The sequence below is a fragment of the Cibotium barometz genome, chromosome 35, assembly GCF_041138505.1.
Source record: "Cibotium barometz isolate CiBa-2024 chromosome 35, ASM4113850v1, whole genome shotgun sequence".
NCBI classification, from domain to species: domain Eukaryota; kingdom Viridiplantae; phylum Streptophyta; class Polypodiopsida; order Cyatheales; family Cibotiaceae; genus Cibotium; species Cibotium barometz.
In genome coordinates this window covers 40,118,793-40,142,122 of record NC_141080.1, presented here as the reverse complement: position 1 = coordinate 40,142,122, position 23,330 = coordinate 40,118,793, and the positions used below count along the sequence as shown (strand labels likewise).

At 38.7% G+C, this 23,330-nt stretch overlaps 1 protein-coding gene across 2 annotated transcripts; it reads right to left on the bottom strand.

Moving 5' to 3' along the window:
* Window positions 1–282: 282 nt before the first annotated feature.
* LOC147618440 (uncharacterized) lies at window positions 283–19,542 on the bottom strand. Of its 2 annotated transcripts, none has more exons than XM_086775157.1 (3): window positions 19,426–19,542; window positions 2,011–2,315; window positions 283–1,487 (listed from the first exon to the last, which is right to left on the bottom strand). In XM_086775157.1, exons 2-3 carry the CDS (start codon window positions 2,113–2,115, stop codon window positions 1,116–1,118), a joined length of 477 nt encoding a protein of 158 aa, XP_086631283.1. In that variant the 5' UTR covers window positions 2,116–2,315; window positions 19,426–19,542; the 3' UTR covers window positions 283–1,115. The 2 variants fall into 2 exon arrangements, with proteins under 2 accessions (XP_086631283.1, XP_086631284.1); XM_086775158.1 differs by lacking the exon at window positions 19,426–19,542 and adding an exon at window positions 2,800–3,352.
* Between the last annotated feature and the right edge of the window lie 3,788 nt (window positions 19,543–23,330).

Here is a 23,330-nt window from a genome sequence, read left to right as displayed (position 1 = left end):
TGTATATGGTGTGTTGAGTGTTGAGTGAAGAAGAAGATTTTCAGCCTCTCACCTTGTGTGTTCTCTATTAGGGTTTGTGAGTGTGTGTGTGTGCTTGCAAGAGCTCAAGCTCTCTTCCCCCCTGCATCTTTTCAGTTTCAATCTTGCAAAATATTCTAGAACCTACCTTGGAAATTTGAATATTTCAAGAAAAGCCATGTTCTTAAAGAAGGAGCTTACAATGTCAACAAAATCTCCATTGGAAAAATCTCTAGTAGCAAGTCATACATCAAGTGAAGGCTGAAGTGCAATTTTTGTGGCATACCTGGTCACTTTGAAAAGGACTATTTTATCCTCCCATTAGGGGAAGGTTGAGGTCTATAGGGGCCCTTTAAGCTGCCATATTATGATTTTAATGACTTTTTGTTAAAACGTTAAGTTTCTTTGACTTTAGATACCTTCTTGTTCTTCAAACGGCTAGAAGTTTGAATTTCAAAGTTTCCCACCAAAATTGAATTTGAAATCGAGCGAGCAAAACTATATCATGTGACATATCTATGGAAAGAGCTCGACGAGTAGATTCTTGATCTCTAATCTCCAACAAATTTTGAGCTCATATGTAGAAGTTATGGATGTCCGAAATTTCAAAAACTTTCCCCCCACTTTTTGGAAATGAAAAGTATAAAAAGGCATCTTCTAGAGAATCTTTTGACCACCTTTAATCACCCAACATTTTTGTATACATGGCATCACACAATTGGCTCTTTTCCTTAATAACCTTAATCACATGACATCTTCAAGGGCCCCTATAGACCTCAACCTTCCCCTAATGACAGTGAAATTTTGCTTCTCATCAGCTCCTCTAGCAACGAAATTTCACTACTCCACAACACTTATAGCAGTAAAATGTTTCTTCTATACTATAATTTCGCTGCTATTTAACAAAATTACACTGCTATTTTCACTGCATGAAATTCTAGAGAGTTATTGGATGTTGAATTTTAAACATACATGTCACATATACACATAACAAATGATATATAGTTAAAAAAAACATCCATTAGAATCCTTGGAGCCATGTTTTGAGCAAAGAAATAGATAGTTGAAAACTTTTGAGAAGAGAAACAATGTCAAGATCATGAATCTATCCCATCTTGTAATAAATCTATATGTGTTGCTTCATCAATGTCTATATTTAATGGAAGCTCAGGGAAGACATGGGGTTCCATATCAATATCAATATCACTATCATGATCTAATGAAGCATTGTAATTATTGATAGGTGACTCATCGTCTTCTTTGGATTGATGTTCCTCATGCTCTTGATCGGCCCCCTCCAAAATGTTTTCTTCATCGTCTTCTTCTAATGAGCTGATTTGAGGTAGTACTTGCACCTCATCTAGAGCTTTGGCCTCCACATCTTGATCTTGAAAGATATGTTTTGAATGAGGGGAAACTTGTATAATATACCACCACTTTGGATCAATTCGATCAGCATTAAATACAACCTAATATCACAAAGCAAAGGGGTTACACTTTTATTATACTACATCAAGATTTAATTTGGGATTGGTTGGGTTTCTAACCTATTGATAGCGTTGAGGTAGTATGAAAGTATCTTTCTTACATTCCAAAACTTAGTGGAATCAATTTGAAACAACCCATTTGGCTCTTTTTTCATAGTGGCTTGAGCACCTCTATATATCATCTTGAACCATTTGATATCAAAGTTGAATAGACTAAATGCTCTAAATCCAACCTCAAGAATATCTTGAATAGTCCCACAATACTCAAGATTGTCCTCTATGACATTAGTATCATCTCTACTAGCTCCACTTTCTTCCTCAAAAGTTGCCATCACACCACAATCGAATGTGTTTCTTTTAGAATCCACATGCTTCATGTGAAAGTGCCTTCCCTCTAACCATATTGCATTATATAGTTTTTACTAACATTAAACAAAAGCATGCCATTTAGTATAGTGCATTAAACAAGGTATATATGTGAGATAGAGATGAAGAATGTACTTACTTGAGGGTCACATCCTCTTGCATACTCGTGCTCTTCTCTTGTGATCAGCTCTCCATTTTGCGATGCCATGGATATTGCCATATGAAGCCATTTTGTATTGATCATGTTTGGTAGAGGTTCCAAGCTAGGCGGGAATGGAAAGTGTCTATTTGCTTTTTTAAAAGATCTTCTCTCATCCTTTCATCCATTGATTACATCCTTGTATCTCCCAATCCACCTCTCCACATGATGGGACTATTTTGAATGTAGAATGTATTCACCTTGTGGCGTAATGTTTCATCCAGTCTTCGTTGCCTTTCTTTTCCCTGAGGCACATTAGTGTGATTAGTCGGTCATCCTCCTCATTGCTCCACAATCATGGCATGGAAGGATCTATGCGAGGAAGATGTTTTGAGATATACACAAGAGACTCTTGCATCAACCATCTCTCTCCCATGCTTGGTTTTGGCCTTAATCTTTGTCTCACAAAGTCCTTTAAGGTTTTAATGAACCTTTCAAGGAAAAACATCCAACTAACATGAATTACACCACACAAGACCACTTCATCAAAAAAATGCACCACAAGATGTAATTGTCTAGTGACAATTATTCTAGGAAAGTTGTCATACACACTGCCTCAATAGCATTGAGACGAGCCATCTCAATGGTTGTAGGATCTATCTAGTTTAAGGATATGTACATGTCTACATAAAAAGCAATCATTTGTACTATTTACCAATACATAACTTGTGACACATGAGAATACCAAATAAGCAATATATTGTAGTGAATTGAAGAGAAGATTTATACCTCACCAAGCTTCCCATTTTGTAAATAGTCTCTTTTTCCTTCTTGTCCTCACATTCAACTATAGAAATTGGAAGAATAAACTATGCATAGAAAAAAATGGAAGTTAGTATATGAGCTTACAAATTATGTGTTGAGATATTGAGCTCATCTAGTGAGGCGGTGGACAGTGATGACCCACCTGGGGGATAGGCCCCACACTTACACCACTAGCATGGTTGGTGAGATCATGGGTGATATGCGGCTAGTGGGATGACAAGCTATGTGACAACCATTCTAGATATACTGGCATAGTTATAGCGACAGCTCATTTAGTTGGGTTCACACTACAGAGAACCCTAGTATGTATTTGGTTGAGTACCTTTTCATATTGTGTGTACTCTTATCTTTGTATATGGTGTGTTGAGTGTTGTGTGAAGAAGAAGAAGATTTTCAGCCTCTCACCTTGTGTGTTCTCTTTTAGAGTTTTATGAGTGTGTGTGTGCTTTTGCAAGAGCTCAAGCTCTCTTCTTCCCTGCATCTTTTCATGGTATCAGAGCCTGGTTCATGCTAAGGGCTGAGCTGCAAGCAAGAGAAGCATAGGAAGCGGTATGAGGATAAGAGCTTCATCTACTCTTCTCTATTTATGTTGGCGCGACTGCACCCTTGTCGGGAGCTCTATGGGAGGCACCGGCAAACGATCTTTGCTTGAGGAGCTTTCTTCGTGGGAGTAAAGCTATCGGGCAACTATATGGTCCTATATCGGATAAAGTTTTTTGGGCCAAAACCGAGTTTCGGGCGCGTTAGGACCTCTATTTTTTGGAAAGCAGACGATTTCGAGCACTGCGGGTAAGTCATCGATTCTATGCAGAACTCTATTTTAAGAATTGCACGAAGACAGATTGGTTGTGCAAACATTGTGTGTGCTACAAGGAGGTCAAATAAATGCCATTGGGTGTATGTATGTACATTGAGGTCACTGGTTGTGACATTTGAGTGTAGCACCATACCGCTCCAGAAAATACAATAGTTTGTGCTGTAGGAGAAACCAGAGTGCTGTTTCTGGTAAATTTGTGTGTCTGGCAAGATGTTAAATGATGACATAAACCAGTTTGTTTCTGAGAAGATGGACAAGAACAACTTTCATGCTTGGAGGTTCAAGTTGACAAATTTCCTGATGGAAAAGGGTTACTGGGACTACATAGAAGGTGAGCATGAAGAGGTACTCGAGATCCGGAGATCAATTTGACTACTGCAGATGTGAAAGAGTTCAAGGATTGGAACCAAGGAGCCATAAAAGTTATGTATTGGCTCTCTATCAGTATACAAGACACCATGATTGGGCACATATAGGATGCCAAGTCCCCCAAGGAGGCGTGGGACACCTTGGTAAAACTCTATGAAACGAATACCAAGGCACGAAAGATATAGTTGAATAATGAACTTCATACTGTGGAGAAAAAGAGTATGTTTGTGAATCACTATGAATTGAAGATCAAGGGTATTGTGAAATCCCTTGCATCTATTGGTGTTTCAGTAGATGATGATGATAAGATGGAAGTCTGTCTACATGGTCTTGGACCACAATACAAGGCATTCAAGACATCTATTCAGACTCGGGAAAACATTCCCAATTTCACAGATTTGGTATCTATGTTGATTATAGAAGAGAAGAGCTTGGGTGAAGACCAACAGCCTTCACAAAACAAAAACAATTTAGAGCAATAGGCCTTCTACACAAGTTCAAGAAAGAGGATGAGGTAGAGGAGGCCATGGACGCGGCCAAGGAGGTGGCCGAGTAGGTAATCAGAATTATGGCCAGTAGTAGCAGCAACAACAACAATCCCAGAATTCACAACAATAACACACAGGTGGAAGAGGCCAATTCAAAGGTAGGGGGAGTCAAAGAGGTCGTGGAAATTGGCAAAGGTAGTATAATGATACACGTGGATGCTGTTATTGTGGTAAGCCTGGACATGTGCAGGCAGATTGTTATAAGAAGCAAGTTGACATGCAAAATGGAAAATTGCAGCAAAACAACTATGCAGCCTTGAGCAGAAACAATGTGGATAATGAAAGGTTTTTGTTATGCAGCATGTCGTTAATGCCATGTCTAAAAATGTTGAAGCAGCACATAAAGATGATGTATGGTACATTGATTCAGTGCTTCGAACCACATGACAAGTCATGGGGATTGGTTCAAGGAGATGAAAAACCTTGAAAGACCAGGTTTTGTGGAAACAAGGGATGACACTGCTCATCCAATTACCCATGTTGGAGATGTGTCATTGTTTATGCAGAGGATAGCAAAGTGAAGTACCTTCATGTAGATGTACTTCATGTTTCAAACATAACAAAGAATTTGGTTTCAGTTGGCTAGATGATTGAGCAGGGTTTGTAGGTTCGGTTTAACCCTGATGGTTGTTATATTGAAGACTTTAAAGACAAGTGTAGGTTGGTTGCAAAAGGCAATAGAGTGGGAATAATATTTACATTGAATGTAAACATGCCTGAAGTGAGTGCTACGATGTTTGCAAATGGTTCAAGAATTATTGCAGACACAGACATTTGGCATAAAAGAGTTGGACATGTGAATGTGCAAAGAATGAAGTCTATGCAGACTAAAGGAATTGTGATAGGGCTTCCAAAGTTTAAAGTTGAAGGTATGCAAAAAATATGTGAAGCATGCCAATTTGAAAAGAAAAGCATGTATTTCCACGTAACAGAAATGTGAGAAGAAATGCACTAGATGTTGTGCATTCAGATGTATGGGGTCATACGAAGACCATGTCTATGGGAGGCTGCAGGTATTATGTGACATTTATTGAATATTGTTGTCATGTCTGAAAATGTTAAGCCAGCACATAAAGATGATGTATGGTACATTGATTCAGGGCTTCGAACCACATGACAAGTCATGGGGATTGGTTCAAGGAGATGAAAAACCTTGAAAGACTAGGTTTTGTGGAAACAGGGGATGACACTGCTCATCCAATTGCCCATGTTGGAGAGGTGCCATTGTCTATGCAGGATGGCAAAGTGAAGTACCTTCTTGCAGATGTACTTCATGTTTCAAACATAACAAAGAATTTGGTTTCAGTTGGCCAGATGATTGAGCAGGGTTTGCAGGTTCGGTTTAACCCTGATGGTTGTTATGTTGAAGACTTTAAAGACGAGTGCAGGTTGGTTGTAAAAGGCAATAGAGTGGGCAAAATATTTACATTGAATGTAAACATGCCTGAAGTGAGTGCTTCGATGTTTGAAAATGGTTCAGGAATTATTGCAGACACACACATTTGGCATAAAAGAGTTGGACATGTGAATGTGCAAAGAATGAAGTCTATGTAAACTAAAGGAATTGTGACAGGGCTGCCAAAGTTTAAAGTTGAAGGTATACAAAAAATATGTGAAGCATGCCAATTTGGAAAGCAAACAAAGCATGTATTTCCATGTAATAGAAATGTGAGAAGAAATGCACTAGATGTTGTGCATTCAGATGTATGGGGTCCTACCAAGACCATGTCTATGGGAAGCTGCACGTATCTATATGGCTTAAAACAAGCACCAAGAGCATGGTCTAATAAGATTTTTGAATATCTTATCACTATTGGCTTTCATGTAGCCAATGTAGATTTCTCGCTGTATGTGAGACACAGTGATAGAGGGGTTGTGCTTGTTGTCATCTATGTAGATGACCTGATCATTACAGGGGACCATGATGCAAAGATCTTTGATGTAAAGATCTTGCTTAGACAGAAGTTTGAGATGAAGGATCTGGGAGAGCTTAGATATTTCTTGGTCATTGAGGTGATAAGGTCACCACATTGTATTTGATTACTACAGAGACAGTAAGGCTTGGACATGTTGTCTAAGTATGGTATGATAGGCTGTAAGCCTATCTCAGTGCCATTGGATCAGAATGGCAAGTTGAGTGTAGATACAGGAGAGATTTTGGAGGATCCTACTATGTATAGGCGCATAGTAGGAAGCTTAATCTACATGACAATCACCAGGCCAGATTTGAGCTATGTTGTTGGGTTGGTGAGTCAATTTATGCAGGTTCCTCGAAAGCCGCATTTGGATGCATTTAGATGCATACTGAGATATGTGAGGTCTACTTTGCATTGTGGACTATTTTATGAAACTGGGACAGAGATATGTGTACATGGGTACACAGATGCTGATTGGGCTAGTAGTATCTCAGATAGAAGATCTACTAGTGGCTTCATGTTTTCTTTGGGGAGTACTGTTGTGACTTGGAGCAGTAAGAAGCAGCCTATTGTTGCTCTATCCAGTACAGAGGCCGAGTACAGAGATGCTACTATGGCAGCATGTGAGGTAGCTTGGTTGAGAAAGCTACTTGTTTGCAGATTTGGGTCTATAAACAAGTTGTCATTTTCTGTGACAACATTAACAATATATAGTTGGCCAGGAACCAAGTTTTTCATGCTCACACAAAGCATATAAAGGTCCACTACCATTTTGTGAGAGAGAATGCTTTGGTAGGAGACGTTGACCTTGTTTATGTCAGCACACAGGATCAGGACGCTGACATCTTCAACAAAGCATTGGGTACAAAGAAGCTCTACAAATTCATGGCTTTGCTTGGTGTACATGAGATGGAGTTTAGCTCAAGGGGGAGTGTTGAGATATTGCACTCATCTAGTGAGGTGGTGGAGAGACTGATGACCTGCACACCTGGGGGATAGGCCCCACACTTACACCACTAGCATGGTTGGTGAGATCATGGGTGATATGCAGCCAGTGGGATGACAGGCTCTGTGATAGCCATTCTAGAGACTGGCAAAGTTATAGCACCTGCTCATTTAGTTGGGTTCACACTATAGAGAACCCTAGTATGTACTTGGTTGAGTACCTTTTCATATTGTGTGTACTCTTATCTTTGCATATGGTGTGTTGAGTGTTGTGTGAAGAAGAAGAAAATTTTCAGCCTCTCACCTTGTGTGTTCTCTTTTAGAGTTTTGTGAGTGTGTGTGCTTGCAAGAGCTCAAGCTCTCTTCTCCCCTACATCTTTTCATTATGTACCACAAAGAGAAAATACATCTCCCCTACATCTTTTCATTATGTACCACAAAGAGAAAATACATAAGCAAATATTTATATACCTATAATATCTTGTGTGCCAATCATGTGTCTTGAGGCCATATAAATGTTCCCCTCCTTTTTTGGGTCTTTGTGAAGGAACCCTTCAATGAATGCATTACTCCCGTTGGTGTACAAAAAGAGGCAATCACACTTTTCACCTTATTGTGCTCCTCCCTCTTGGTTAATACCCATGGTGCCTTTGGTAGGACTATGTTGCCACTCTCACTTTCAGTTGGCCATGCAGTTTGAAGGAGTCCAATGTTTCGTAAGTCATCTCCTTGCACCCTTTGTATCTGTATTACCAATTAAATGGTCCCAAATATTTGTTTCCACATTCTTGAAGATCTTCATGGGATCTAAGAGATGATTGATCTTCATGTCACACCAATATGGAAGTCGAAAGAAGCTTGAGTGTCTAGACATCCCATTTGGTGGTGGATTGGAAGTGCTTCTCCATGTCTCGAATAAATATCTACCTCTCATCACAAGTGGTGAGACATCATGTGGCACATATTTGGGATATGTGAAGGAGGGAGAAATCAATGATGTTTGTCATACACCACCTTCTTAAGTGTAGAGGGTCTTTCCAAAACAAGTGATGGTCCACAAATCGGACATGTATGATGTCCGGAGGTTTCCAAACCTATTTTAAAATTGAGATGATTGAGATATAAAATTGAGATGATTGAGATAGAGATATAAAATTAAAGTGATATAAAATTAAAGTTTAAAGGTTAAAGCCTTATGCATATAGGGTTCAAGTAGGTACCTAAGCACTCCGAGAAACCTTGATAGTCATGCATCGTCCAAGGCAAAACTCCTTTCACCTCTGCCTCATGCCTATTTTTTGGCCTTGAAACATCATGTACTTTGATACCTCACCATAGTGTCTCAAGCTCCTCAATCAAAGGCTCGAGGTATGCATCCATGTTTGCCACCTTATACTTGCCTGGTACAAGGAGATCAAGCATGATATGACTTTTCTTGATTGCCACCTCTGGAGGGAGGTTGTCATTCACCACCAATACAACAGACTAAGTAGACCATGATGTGGACTTGAAGCCAAATGGGTTAACACCATCCAAGACGTAAGTGATGAGGCTCATCTTTAAATTGTGGCATTGATGCTCCACATGTTGTCATGCTAGTGAATCAGCTAACGATCATCCTCTCATGATGCCATCGATCGAGCGATGAGTAGCATGCCATGTCATGAGCTCTACAATCCCCTTACATTTAAACATGTGTTAGGATAATACAAGGAATGATAGGGAAGCGTATCAAAACCTTTTGGAAAACTTTATCTGCTTGCAAATCATCCCTATAGCATGGCTCTCCCCACATTTTAGACATTGTGTTACATCTTTATTAACCCCTCTAAATAGCATGCCATCATTGGAACATGCGTGTATTCTCGGGGGGGGGGGGGGGGGGGGGGGGGGGGGTCACTCACAAAAAAATGGGAATATCACGTGCGTTCAACAGAAGCATATTTTTAATTTATGAAACTTATAGAAATATATTTACATAAGGGTATGATTTAAATTTTTTTTTAAAAAAAATACATATTCATAAAGAAAAGGGGATATTATATAGATAAAAAAATTCACAGATAAGGGATTTAAAATATAGGCCTTGAACGCACGCGATAGGGGTATTCTACATATAGTGCCCCCCCGAGCGTGTATTTTTGTGTGATCCATACCTAGCATAGAGAGCATTTTACGACACGCATCTCGTGAGTTTGGTAATAGATTTAGAGGGGGAAGAATCTTATTAAGACAAAACATAAGAATCATATGTCAAAATATTAGCAAAAGGAGAGTATATAGAACATGAAACATTTTCTATTTGTTGAGAGAATAGAATGAGGCAGTATTAGCGAAGAAGACTTGTGACACTTACATCACTCCATCCACAAGTTGTTTACAAGTTCAATAGCTCCAAGTTTCTCGTAGTGTGGAGTACGAACATCACTTATATACAAAGGGATGTTTGCCTCTATCTCTATGTAAGGTTTCCTCCTCTTGTGACATTGGAGCTTTCTCGCTATCATCTATGACCTCCCGTCCAAAGAAGTCATTCACCATGTCGTCCATGATGAGATTCTCTTCCTCCTCATGTGGCAATGGTAGAGGCACCTCATTCATTAGTTGGGGAAGATGATTCTTAGCCATGATTTCCATATGAAGCCTTGCCACCTTCCACACGCTACCCGATGTCACCGAATGGTGTGGCATGTTACCTAGCACTCTCCTATGGTTCTCCTCCATGTCATGATTTGCACTTAGTCATGCCACTGCCTCATGAAGACTATATGTCATCCAGACATGCTCAATTCTTATAGGATGTTATCGTATATACTAACCCTTGCATCATATCTATCACACAGAGCAAATTTTTTCTCTCAACCATGCCTTGAAACCAACTTTCGGCCATTAATGATCACTATCAGACATCTTTAACCTAGCTAACTAATTTAGGCTTCATACAAAACACACCTCAACATCCAGAACTTTAAACAAAAAATTACTCAGGGTTTCGCTTCCCTGCTGCACACACAGCAAGGAGATTTCACTGCCCAGCACCAAACCTAGGAGTGAAATTTTGCTGCTGAGGAGGAGCGACCTGTGAAACTAAAACTCCCGCCTAAAATGCTACCGACGAGACGGGTGTCAATAGCTACCTACTTCCCCTAGCCTGCACATGCACAGGATATGCCTGCAGCCCGCGCCGACTATTCCTCCCACCACACCACTTCTCTCAAGGCTTTTGCATCAATCAACTCTCCCTCTCCAAGGTAAGCCCTCTTTCTTGCTTTTTCCACATTTTAATGGAAAGCTTCAATCTTTGCCTTATTCCAAGCTTTCATGGAAAGATTGTTCATAGCTCAATGTGAGCTTTTCTTCCCCTTCCTCTCTCTTTTCTTTCCCTTTCTCCCTTCCCCTCTCTTTCCTCTCCCTTGCCCTAACCCTAGCATTATGAATAGAGCTCTAATAGAGAGCTTTGATGAAGATCTCTCCATCAAAGCTTTCTATTAAGCATTCTATGCATAGAGCTAAGGTTTAGGCCTAATATAAACTAATTTTTTCATTCACTTATGCATTAAGAGCAAGGTACTCACCTTTTTTTTCTCTTGTTCTCGTTGCTTGCTACTACAGTGTTAATGGGGGTTAATTTTTTTTATTTATTATGTTTCTTTTTTGTAGGTTTATTCAAGTGAACAAGGGTTTGGGCATAGCCTCTCATACTATATGCATAGTGCATACGCCTTATGTAATAGGCCTTATGCATAAGCTATGTATGTATAGGCCTTATGCAATGGCCTTATGCATAAGCTATGTATGTATAGGCCTTATGCATAAGCTATGTATGTATAGGCCTTATGCAATGGCCTTATGCATAGCCTTTTTTGTCTCAACTTTAAGCATGACTTATGCAATGACCTTATGCATAAGCTATGTATGTATAGGCCTTATGCATAGCCTTTTTTGTCTCAACTTTAAGCATGACTTTTGTTTGAGAAATCGTGTTTTGTTGCCTCATGCATGTATGTAGTAGCAATGTCGAACAACCCCTTACAAGACGACCCAAATGTGGCAAATCTTCTATCTATTATAAACGAACGATATGGGTAGCACGCTTGGTCTCGGTTTACTCAGAAACATATCTGGTTCCATCAAACCTTTTCACATACACAAAGTTAACCTTTTATACGTTCTTTAAATCTTATTTTTTAATCTTATATGCAGGTAGGCTTACAGTTAGGTAAGTCCATGCCATGGGGGAAATCCACCCCACTTGGCAAGCTTATAGTCACATTAGTCCATGCCATGGGGGCAATCTACCCCACTTGGCTAGTCGGGGCAGACCACACCTTTGATAGGCACGAGGTCGAGTGGTGCATGCCCATCCCACGATATGGTTGTGATAACTCTAGACCACCTTCCTTGCGTAGATCCACCACCTCTCCCTCACGTTTGTCTTCACCCCACGACGACGACATAGTAGGGAGTCTGGGGGTAGTAGACATGCTAGCAGGGCGGGTAGTAGATGTGCTAGCAGGGGGGAGGGGTACTAGACGTGCTAGTAGGGGGGGAGGGGGGAGGGGGAGAGAAGGTTGCTTTTGTTTTACCAAAATCAACACCAATTCTCCCGATGCATCTCCTCATTAGTAGGGGAATAACTTGGAGAAGCCCATCATTTGCATGATCGAGGAGTGAAGGCACGCATGCAGCTTCATGAGAAAGCACCCACGTGCTTTTCAACAACAAGCAGTGGGGAGTGCTTCCCAACTACGGAAGCAAGGGGCTTCACACTTTGGCTCTGGCGGAAAATCCTCCTTCATTGCTCGTTTTGTAAGTAATCAATTCTTGTCCTCTTTCATTTTGTTGTGTACTATATTATTTTCTTTAACTTATTATATATTTTCTTAATTATTTTTTATGGAGGGAGGTTATTTGGCATGACCCAACAAAGGAGGAGTATGACTATGGGTACAGAGCCCCCCATCCTCAATTGTGGGCATGGATGCGTACACTTGGATGAGTCCACTTTGGGAACTTAAGTAGATGAGGTAAGTGAGCCTAAACAATTCTCTTTTCTACATCTAATCATATTTTAATGCCCTTACTTACCTTGCACTGATGGCATGTATGTAGGATGAATGGGAAGATGAAGAGAGGATCGTGATTATGAGCACGAAAGCGATAGAAGCAACTGAAGAGGATGAGGAAGATGATGATGATGATCACTCAAAATCCCATGAGGATTCCAGTTAGATACCTCTTCATTGTAAACACTTTATGTACATATGGCCAAAGGCCCAACACTTCATGAAATATAATAAATTTTGGGCTCAATTGCATTCTTCACAATCTATGTGTTTCTTATGTTTGTGTTTGTGTCATAAAACAGAAACTCTGACTCAGTTTTAATAAAAAAAACAGAGCTGGGGGGCAGACTCGGGAGTCCTGTGCAGACTCCCCCCACTCTGCCCCAACTCTTTTTTTGTTGTGTAGAGCTTTCACTGTGCTGAGCAAAAAATAGCAACGAAATACCGCTACCCGTCTCGATAGCATAATTTTGCTATGGGACAGTGACATATCGCTATGCTCAAGATCGATATTTCACTGATCAACAATAGCGAACCCTTTGTAATGAAAATAGTAGTGTTTCTAACAACAAAATTAACTCAACATCTACCTACCCTTCTAGTTATAAAAATACTGCTATTTTTGTTGCTACACCCTCATTCTCTTGTAGTGAAAATGGTGATAAGTGGTCATGTTGGGGCATAGAAAGAGGCCTAGGAGGGGTCAAACCATGTAACTCATATGACAAAATAGGATTGAGGATCTTGGAGTCAAGACATGTCATCACTTTCTTGCCTGGGAAGAGGGTCATCAAATTGAGGAAGGGTGTTCGAATGGCAATTGATATTACTTGAAGATTAGTATAGGTTAATCTTGTAAGGTTTTTGTGAGAAGAGAATCTAGCATCTAGCACAATTGGGCATGTGGCTTTTATGTTTGTGGAGAAATTCTAGGAAGAAAGATGGAGTAATCAATAATGTCACCATACTGTACTCTTGGCTATATAATGGGCCATGTTATTAGTCTTACTGATATTGAATGGTGTAATACCAACCTTATGTGTCTCTTTGGTGTTGACATTTTCTCTCCCTCAGTTGTTTTTGCTATCATGGCTTTCTCAATTGAGCCTCCATAGCTCCTACCTATTTCTCTACAATCCCATAGTGGTATCAAAGCTAGGGAGGATATGTTGGGATGTTATTAGTGGAGTTGGTGGAATTTCCCATTCCTCTCGATGGAGCTGAATGAAGGCCGAATGTGTGTATGACTAAGAAAACTATGTCATACTAGTATGCCCATAGTAATCAGTATAGCAGCAGGTAGGCATATGCTAGAATAGCCAAGTGACATCTCTGTGAGAGCAAGGAGACCTCTCAAAAGGTTTCATTAAAGCCTCTAGGTACTCTACATGCTGGCCATCTAGGTAGGGTGTTGGAGGGCTATAGCGTGGCCTTCTATATACAACATGCATAGTGCAAGGTATAATGAGATGATACATAAATAATAGAAGACTAGGGCCTATAATCGCTCCTCCACAAAGTCGCATAGCTTGGAAGGGATTAGAGGGGTGGAGGTTAAGTGTGCACTGGCGTGAACACTACTGGGATGGGTGACCTCCCATGCAGGAAGTGTCCCCCAATATCTAATAGAGAAGGTGCACGAAACAAGAAGAGCCTACAAGGGAAGAGCCTCCACTTACTAAGAAGAGAAATATTGGCGAGGAAGATGCCCCCACACTTTGAGGAGCCACCAAAGTTTGAAGAGAGGGAGCCGTGAAATTATAAGGAGAAGGAGCTATATGATAAAGAGAAGATAGATTGAGATGTTTAAAAAAAGGATATTTTGTATAAAAGATCATCACCCTATTTTTTCAAAGCTAAGAGAGCTCTTATCTGTACATAAAATGATGAATATCTTTATATTTAATGATTTTTTCTCTTCTTTTTGATACCTACAGAATGTTTCAAACAAGATAGTATGTATTTCATTTAATTGAGATGTCTCTATTTTTAAAATGACCTAAGCAAGTATTTACCTGTTGTTCATCCACTCAAAATGCAAATTTGTTGGTAATTCTACTTCATCTCCATTGATTAAGTCCATTTTAAGTTGGTGAATTGTGCATTCACATCCCAATGACAAAGTTGTTTGAAGAAACTCAAGTAACTAGTTCTCCATTAAACCTATGAAATTTATGATTATAGAACAATAAGGTAAAGTTTTGACTTTTAATCATATATATGATGGTAACACTCCTAAGTTCCACTTTGTTCAATTCCAGTTGCAATCTTAAAGTCATAGCCTCTACCTAAAAACTCTAATATTATATCTCAGTCTAGGTTTTTGCAAACTAGAATTGTGTTCTTGGGGAGATAAAAAATTTAGCAAAGAAATCTACAAAAACGTATATTGGCAAACACACATTAATTTTAACATGCTTGTTTACAACATTCGGTTTAAGGCCTTTCTACACCTCATGGAATAGTTTGCATCTAAAGGACACTAATGCTACAGCTAGGAAGTGGTCAATCTACCCTTTTGAAACCTGGTATTGGTACCTTTCCTAAATAGCCTCAAGACATATCTGAGTGTGCATGGAAAAAATGAACTTAAAAAAAATATACCACACTTAGCTAGTTTCCTATGCAACCTTCCATGGTATTGGTGTTCCCCAATCATAGCATGGAAGACATTAATGACTCCTATGATGCTTACAAACTTCCATTCCTCATAAGATAAGGGGTAAACATATGAGAAAAAGAGACCTAAAAGAATCATTAAGTTAGGAGGTTCTAAATTCCATATGTGACCATACTTTTGAAAATTTGGTTTTTTTTAAATCACAATTCGACGTATGGAGAGGAAGACGTTCAGACCTTTCTGAAAGGCTAAGCTCTGTGTGCATGTAGACATGATTTAGAAGGACTTCTTTTATGTACTTTTTGTTCTCTTTAAGCTGAAAGTCTTTGACTCTGCCCTTCCAACTTAAATTAAACGTATTAGCACTCCTCTTTCTTTTCCTTGCCTATAGCAACACCAATGAACCCTTTATAAAAGTTAGAGGTATCTAGCTATTATGTTCATAAATGTATTTACTATTGTTAGTTCTATTGTGGATGAGGGTTTCCTCGATCTCTCCATTGTAATATTAAGATATTTTTCTACTATAGAGAGGATAAGTACAAAAGCTCGTAGCAGGGATAGAGTAGCTTCTGGAGAAGAATGCAAAGCAAGAGTAGTTGTGGAAAAGAAGATGAAAGAAGCACCAAACCTACTGAGGCAAGAGAAACTCAAAGTTTGGAGGGAAATTCTTAATCATGCAACATTGTACCCTTATTAAATGCTAGGTATATGGTATGCAACACTTAAAAAATCTTCCTCAAAAAAGAGATTTATTCATTTTTTAGAACCTTAATTTTATATTTTATGTTTATTTTTCACTAAAAAACATCGTTATGGTAGCTCAAATGACCCTGAATTTCCCCTAATGACCTAAATGAAAACTCTTTCTCTTTTTTTTTGGACTTTACCCATGCTTCCTTAGGGGCATTATCTACATGAAAGCTATCTATAAGAAATAAATAATTTGAATTTCTCTTGGTTTTTCTTTGGTACGTCACTCCCAAATGTGCTTAAATTAAAATATTTTCAATGAGGTGTCATTGCTTAAAATAATCATTTCCTTTGTTTGCAAACCACAAGGACATGGTGGTAAGAAACCACACTTGTATTAGAATCATGTGAATGCCACACATATATCGCATACCTATATGCTTTTATCTAGCTTATTGTTGTTAAATTTAAAAGCTAAAACACTAAAATAACAAAGTTGTCCCAGGGAGTTGGCTATATACGATTTTATGTAAACTATTGTTGTTATATTTAAAAGCTAAAACACTACAATAACAATACTATCCAAAGGGGTTGTTGCATGTTTTTTCAGTTGTACTCACTTGAGTTTTAAGCTTGCTTGGTTATGATCCCTCGATGCCTTGACTCATTATAGACTAAGGTTTATATATTATGAGTATAATACTAGATAGAGCATATGAACTTTTTGGTAATCCAAAGCTCAAGACCTTTGACATTCCTCTTAAGGTCTACTCACCTAACTCATTGTATTTGGTATACTCGCATACACTACACACTCTGAATACATAACCAATGAGTCAAGTTTATGCTCTTCTATTCACGAGTGCAATCTTACTTCTTGTGATGAATATTATTAAATAAGCACATTCCAACACAACCGAGTTGTCAAAAAACAATTCATAGGGTTTTGTTGCTAACACAAACAACCCTCATAGTTTACCAAAAGTATGAGGGTTACTTGTGTTAGCAAAAAAACCCCATAATGTGTTGTTTGAGAGATTGGCTTCAGACTTGGAAGGAGATCAAAATTGGAGAAGAACTTCTAATAAAGTAACTTTACATTTTATGAAAAGTGTGAGGGTCATTTGTGTTAGCAAAAAACCCCACAACTTATTCTTTGAGCTACAATTGAGACTTAGAAGGAGATTAAAATAGGAAGAGAACTTGTAACAAAGCAGTGTTACACTTTGTCAAAACTATAAGGGGCATTTGTGTTAGCAATAAAACCCCACAAAGTGTTCTTTGGGAAATGGTCTCAAGGGTCATTTACGTTAGCAATAAAACCCCACAAAAGTGTTCTTTGAGAGACGTCTTGAGACTTAGAAGGCAATCAAAATGGGAAGAGAACGTCTCACAAAAAAACTATCAAAAAAGCACCACATGTGCTTGCTTCTCAAGTTTACCAGGATCAAGAATAGTCCTCTTATGTTTTTTGAAGGCCTATGCAGCAAGAACAGTCCTCTTATGTTTTTTGAAGGCCTATGCAGCAAGGATAAAAAAATAAAATGCTAGCTATATGTGGTCAAAGAGCATGTTTTGTTGTATATAGAGATTTAGAGAGAGGCATAAATGCTTGATGTGAATGTGGTACATGCAAGCATTGAGAGTAGTTGTGCCCTTTTACATTGTGTGTATTTGTATGTAGATATAGATAATTAATGCATGCTTAATATGCTCATCTAACTTAACAACATTATTAAATGTACGAAGCTACATTTTCAAATCCTTTTCTATCTATTTTTAAAAGTAAAAAAGTAAACCTTTTTTTTGTGAGTGTGTTCATTTCTTTTACCGTTCCCATTATGAGCATGTTCATTCCTTTTTTTTTAGTGTGTTCATTTCTTGAACCATACTCATTATGGGGTGGAGTACATAACTCAAGCTCTACCATTGGACCATTTTCCATACCCCTAAAAGTAGGAAAATTGCAAAAATGATAGCTTAAGGACCTATCAACTCGCAAAATTAATAGCATGAGAACCTATCAACTTCAAATAAATTTTAACAATTTTAGTACAAAACTAAAGGTATTTTTCTACAAAGACACTATAGTATTTGCCTATGTAGCCTAGTTAAGGTCTACGAGATATCATAAGCTTGAACATGTGGTTTTTTTATAAATTTATTTTTAATATATCCATTAGGAAGCCCTTCATGTGTGTGCATGTGAGAGAGATTTCATTCATGTGTGTACATGTGAGAGAGAGAGATTTCATTCATGGGACCATACCATTATTATAGGGATGTGGGTGAGAGAGAGAGAGAGACCAGATTCATAAGGTTAAACATTTGGTTTTTTTGTATAGATGATTAGAAAGCCCTTCATGTGTGTGCATGTGAGAGAGATTTCATTCATGTGTGTGCATGTGAGAGAGAGAGATTTCATTCATGGGACCATACCATTATTGCAGGGAGGTGGGTGAGAGAGAGAGAGAGAGAGACACCAGATTCATAAGGTTAAACATTTGGTTTTTTTATAAATTTATTTTCAATATATTCATTACAAAGCCCTCCATATGTGTGTGTGTGTGAGAGAGAGAGAGATTTTATTCATGGGACCATACCATTGTTGGGGGGAGGAGAGAGTTGTTGGAGAGAGGTGTGTGTGTGTGTGTGTGTGTGTGAGAGAGAGAGAGAGAGAGAGAGAGAGAGAGAGAGAGAGAGAGAGAGAAAGAGAGAGAAGATTCATTTATGGGAACATGCAATAAAGAGAGAGGCCCTTCTAGTTTGAAGGTAATAGTAGTGATAAAGAAGGGGGTGGGAAAAATAGCCAAGTGAATAAGGTCACGACTTTTCTCCTCTGACTCCCGAGACGTGGGTGAGACGAGGGTTCAATTTTGGCCACCATCTCCAGCCCACCTCCTCTCCCTCACTCCACAAAGGGATAAAAGAAAACGTGTATTCCTCCTTTAAAAAGAAGTAATAAGAGCATTATCAAGCACAAGTAATAAGTGCATGCCAAAACTCATGTAGTAAAGCATTTTAAGAGCAAACAAGTCTCTTTCCCCCCCCCCTTCCCCCCTTTCCCCTAAAAATATCAAAGAAACTTTATTTTGCTCTGGTCGCCTATTTCCTTTTCTATATCAAAGTTATTCTAACAAACATATTCGCTTAGTTTGATCATTGGGACTACGGGACCCCAAGGTCCAGTGGATTACGTAACATTTCAATCGTTCATAGGAGAAAGAATGGATTGCCTAGCTCACTGCTGGACTCATGAGGCACAATCTCTCTTTCTCTCTCTCTGATGGAGTCCGCTCTTGTCGCTACCACTCCGTTTTCTTCTAGCAGCAGGAAAGGAGTCTGGGGCAGGGTTCGAACCCGCAGTCTTCAAGTCATGAGCCTAATATCGCAAAAAAAGAAATCGAAACTATCTTTACATTAAATAATTTCAGGTGCAGCTAACTGGTGGTGTGAGGGGCTACTATGAAGGACAGGTTGTAGCATTTGTCCAAGTGCAGGCTTGTGTTAATAGCGTGACTAGTTTGCATAAACGATGAACGGAATGAAAGAAACCATTTGCGAAACCTTCAAAAAAACAAGAACAAAAAACAGACTGAGAAGGTGATGATCTTACCTAAGGAATCGAAAAGTATGAGACTCCTCTGTGTGTGTGTGTGAGAGAGAGAGAGAGAGAAAGAAAGCGGGGGGGTAACGTATATATGTGTGTGAGAGAGAGAGAGAGAGAGAGAGAGAGAGAGAGAGAGAGAGAGAGAGAGAACGGGGGGTTGTCTGTGTGTTCGTCTGCGCCGTGAGAGTGACTGAGAAAGAGCGATATGGATCATTTGGAGAAGCTTCAAGCAGGTGATGGATATCCTGGAAGACTTGAAAGAGAGAACGATTTCAATGATTCGAGACTTTTAGCGGCCCACTGCACGCTGCACGTGGGTGGAAAAGTTAAGAGCAGACGGGCGACTCATTGCTACCTCCAGGCCCTACCTTGAAAGTCCAACCACTCAACCCTTTTGATTAGAGAGCTAAGTATCATTAAGTAATCTAATGACACTGGAGGATAAGTCTACCTTGAAAGTCTAACCACTCCTACCTTGAAAGTCTAAGTTCTAACCACTCCTACCTTGAAAGTCTAACCACTCCTACCTTGATGATGGCTTTCAAAAGTATCACTTACCTTCTTTTCTTTATCTCCAATCAACTTAAGACACATGCTCCAATAAAAGAACATATTTATTGAGTTGTCTTTTGATCCTTGGTTGAACTAGTAGCACACATATAAATGTTATTCCCATGGCAATGTCACTACTTTTTGCATTCGAGCTTTATATGGGTATAAGTTATATCTTAATAAAATACTCATAGAATTAACGCTTTGAGATTCTATTCTTGCAAAGACTCTTCAATTAAAATTTTTGAAAAATCACATCGCTTGGCACCTCACTGAACTATTACATTATAATTTTCTTGATTCTAATAAACATGCTCCCTTTATCCTAGTGACTATTTCCATTGCTCTCTACATATTCCAATTCAAATATATATTTTATATCTACTCCACATTTTTCAAACTTGGAATCTCAGAATTTTTAGCATATCATGTCATTTAATGTTACATTATTAGATGTAACAAGGCGATCATAGAGGGAAAAAAGCGTTGGTCTCTATTATCCAAATACAAGTCTCTTCCTTGATCTGACCATCTGACTCGTAGGTTCGGTCGGGATCAGTTTGGTTAGTTAAGGCTTTTGACTACGTTAGAATAAAAATATCCTGGAGGAATCACCCATGCTTTCTCGGTGAGGGAAGTTTTTTTGGGTTCGGTTTTGGAAGATCCGAGGGATTAGTCTCTTGTCCGGATATCCGTGAGAGGCTCTGCCCTCCGCAAGAAGTGCTACTTCCGCTGCTAGCACCCCAGAATTCGTTGCGCGGAGGGGGCAAGGATCTTTCAGTGCCAATAAACTACATGCTACACTAGATCATTATCTCCATCCCACATATACAGGAGGCCTATAAAAATATATTTCCATGCCCTTCTCCACGCACTTCATTAGTCATACCACCATGAGTGTACTCCCTAGATTCTACTAGCATAAAACCTCCATCTTAGTAGCTATATATCAACTATTGAAGCTCCTTTTATATAGGAGCACATGGGTGTGGGGCTTTGCCATCTATTGTATCACTTAATTAATATAATATTGTTCTCTATTTTTGTTATTATACAACTTGAGTTGTAAAGTTTTGTGCTATAAGAATCATAGTTTTTACGAGTGTTCTCTTGTATACACTACATGTTATATTCTCTTACAAGATATCAGAGCTCTAACTTGGTATAAAACGTATTTACTGAATTGTTAGCTAGTAGTCCCTTAGAGAAGTGGCATCTTTTGCAAGACCCCACCCACCACCATTCAATGCTAATTCAATGCTAATGCAAAGATTAACAACACTAGTTATCCTCTTTGAAAGTTTAATATTAAGGCTATTATGTACTCCCATGAGCTTTGGGACACCTTCATTGGTGATGTTATTCACCTGTCACTAATTATCCTCTCTAGAAGTTTAACATTAAGGCTATTCTTTCCACCCATAAGCTTTGGGACACCGTCATTAGTGTTGATGTTTACCCGTCACCAATTATTCATATTCTCATTAACAAAAGGTCAGATAAAATCCTTCAAATTGATTGTCCTTTTAACATGTGTAGGCTTTTAACATGTGCAGGCTTTCAACATGTGTACATGAGGGTCCTTTAAACATGTGAAAGCATGTGGAGGAGTGAGGAAGGATGCAAAATAGGAAAGAATCCTTCTAGAAATCCTATGTAGACTAACAAAACTTTTAAAGTGTGTACATGAGGGGCCTTTATGTGGACTCAATTTGGAGTTAGATCTTATCCCCCCTAAGTCAAGGATTCTTCTAGAAATCCTATGTAGACTAACAAGACTTTTAAAGTGTGTACATGAGGGGCCTTTATGTGGGCTCAATTTGGAGTTAGATCTTATCCCCCCTAAGTCAAGGATTCTTTGATTAAATGCAACATATGTCAAAAGTAGCCAAGAAGAAGGATAATTGAGAGTGGCATCATTTGGCCTTATTTCATAAAGGAATGAAGATTTCAATTTTTGTAGTTTGCAAAGTGAGAGAGGGTGATTCTCCCTATATGAAAGGAGCACTCCTCTCCCTTTCAAATCAAAGGCAATGAATGAGAAAGCCTCATTGGTGCATTCTTGTGTCTTTGGCATTCCATCCTTACATTTTAACTCTATCACTTAGTTTTACGTCTTTTATTTTCTCCCAAATCTAGCAATTTCGTCTTATTATTTAGTATTATACCTCCATGCCATATCTATTCTCTTTTTAGAGATTTAGGAGATATTGTGATATCCAAAAGACTAGTGGCCTTAGATACATCTCTTGAGGTGGTGGCCCTTGTCTTATTGCCACCCTCCTTTGGAGATATCGATGGTTTTAGCACTAGTGAGGCCCAAGTCAAGGAATCTTTGAATAAATAATTGAAGGAGACACATGTTAAAAGTAGCCAAGAATGAAAATTTATATTGAAGGAGACACATGTTAAAAGTAGCCAATAAATAATTTAAGGAGACACATGTTAAAAGTAGCCAAGAATGAAAATTTATATTGACATTCGGTCCTATGTCACAAAGGTATAAAAAATTCTATTTTTATAGTTTGTAAAACATGACATGCCAAAAAGCTTATGGGATGACCTACAGTGAAGTGTCAATATGATGGTTGGGTCCACCATCAAAGGATTTTATGATGTCTTTATCATGAGGCCTACAAGGCCCACAATGGAAGGAAAAAAGCTAAAAGTTTATTCAAGAAGCTTGCAACACCTATAATAGCATTATGGCACGGTGGCTTTTGGATGGCTACCCCACTGACAAGGTTTATTTCATATACTATATTGCACATTATTGTAAATGCCACAAGTATTATCTATAAATACTTTGGTATGGTTATATGGGAGAGTGATGTGGAAATTAAAGTGAGCCTTGATGTTTACATTGCTAACTTATGTATTTTTATAATGTCATTTACCACCATTAGGCGGCATGTGGAAGCATGTAGAAGTACATGGAGAAGTGTGGAGAAGTGTGGAGATGTGAATAATTGTGAAGACATTTCCACCATGCATACATGGATGAAGAGAATTTTGATGTTTGTAAAGTGGAATTACCAGATAAGCACCTATATGGCTTGACTCTTGTTTTCCCTATGCTTGAAGAATCTCCAAGTAAATAAATAGAGCAAAGACTTGGCCAAAGGATATTAAGAATTTGATATCATGCTAAGGCTAATATTAATCACATATAAACCGTATGCGTAAGGAGGTTCATATAATAAAGAAAAGCCATAATGCTAATTTCACACTACTAAGAGGAGGCAGACAAGATAAGAACAATCAACGCCTTGTATTTGCAATATGCTATGAAGCATAAAATAAGAGGCTTCTATTATAGAAAGCCTCTAGCTCAATATTCTTTACACATCATCATGCCA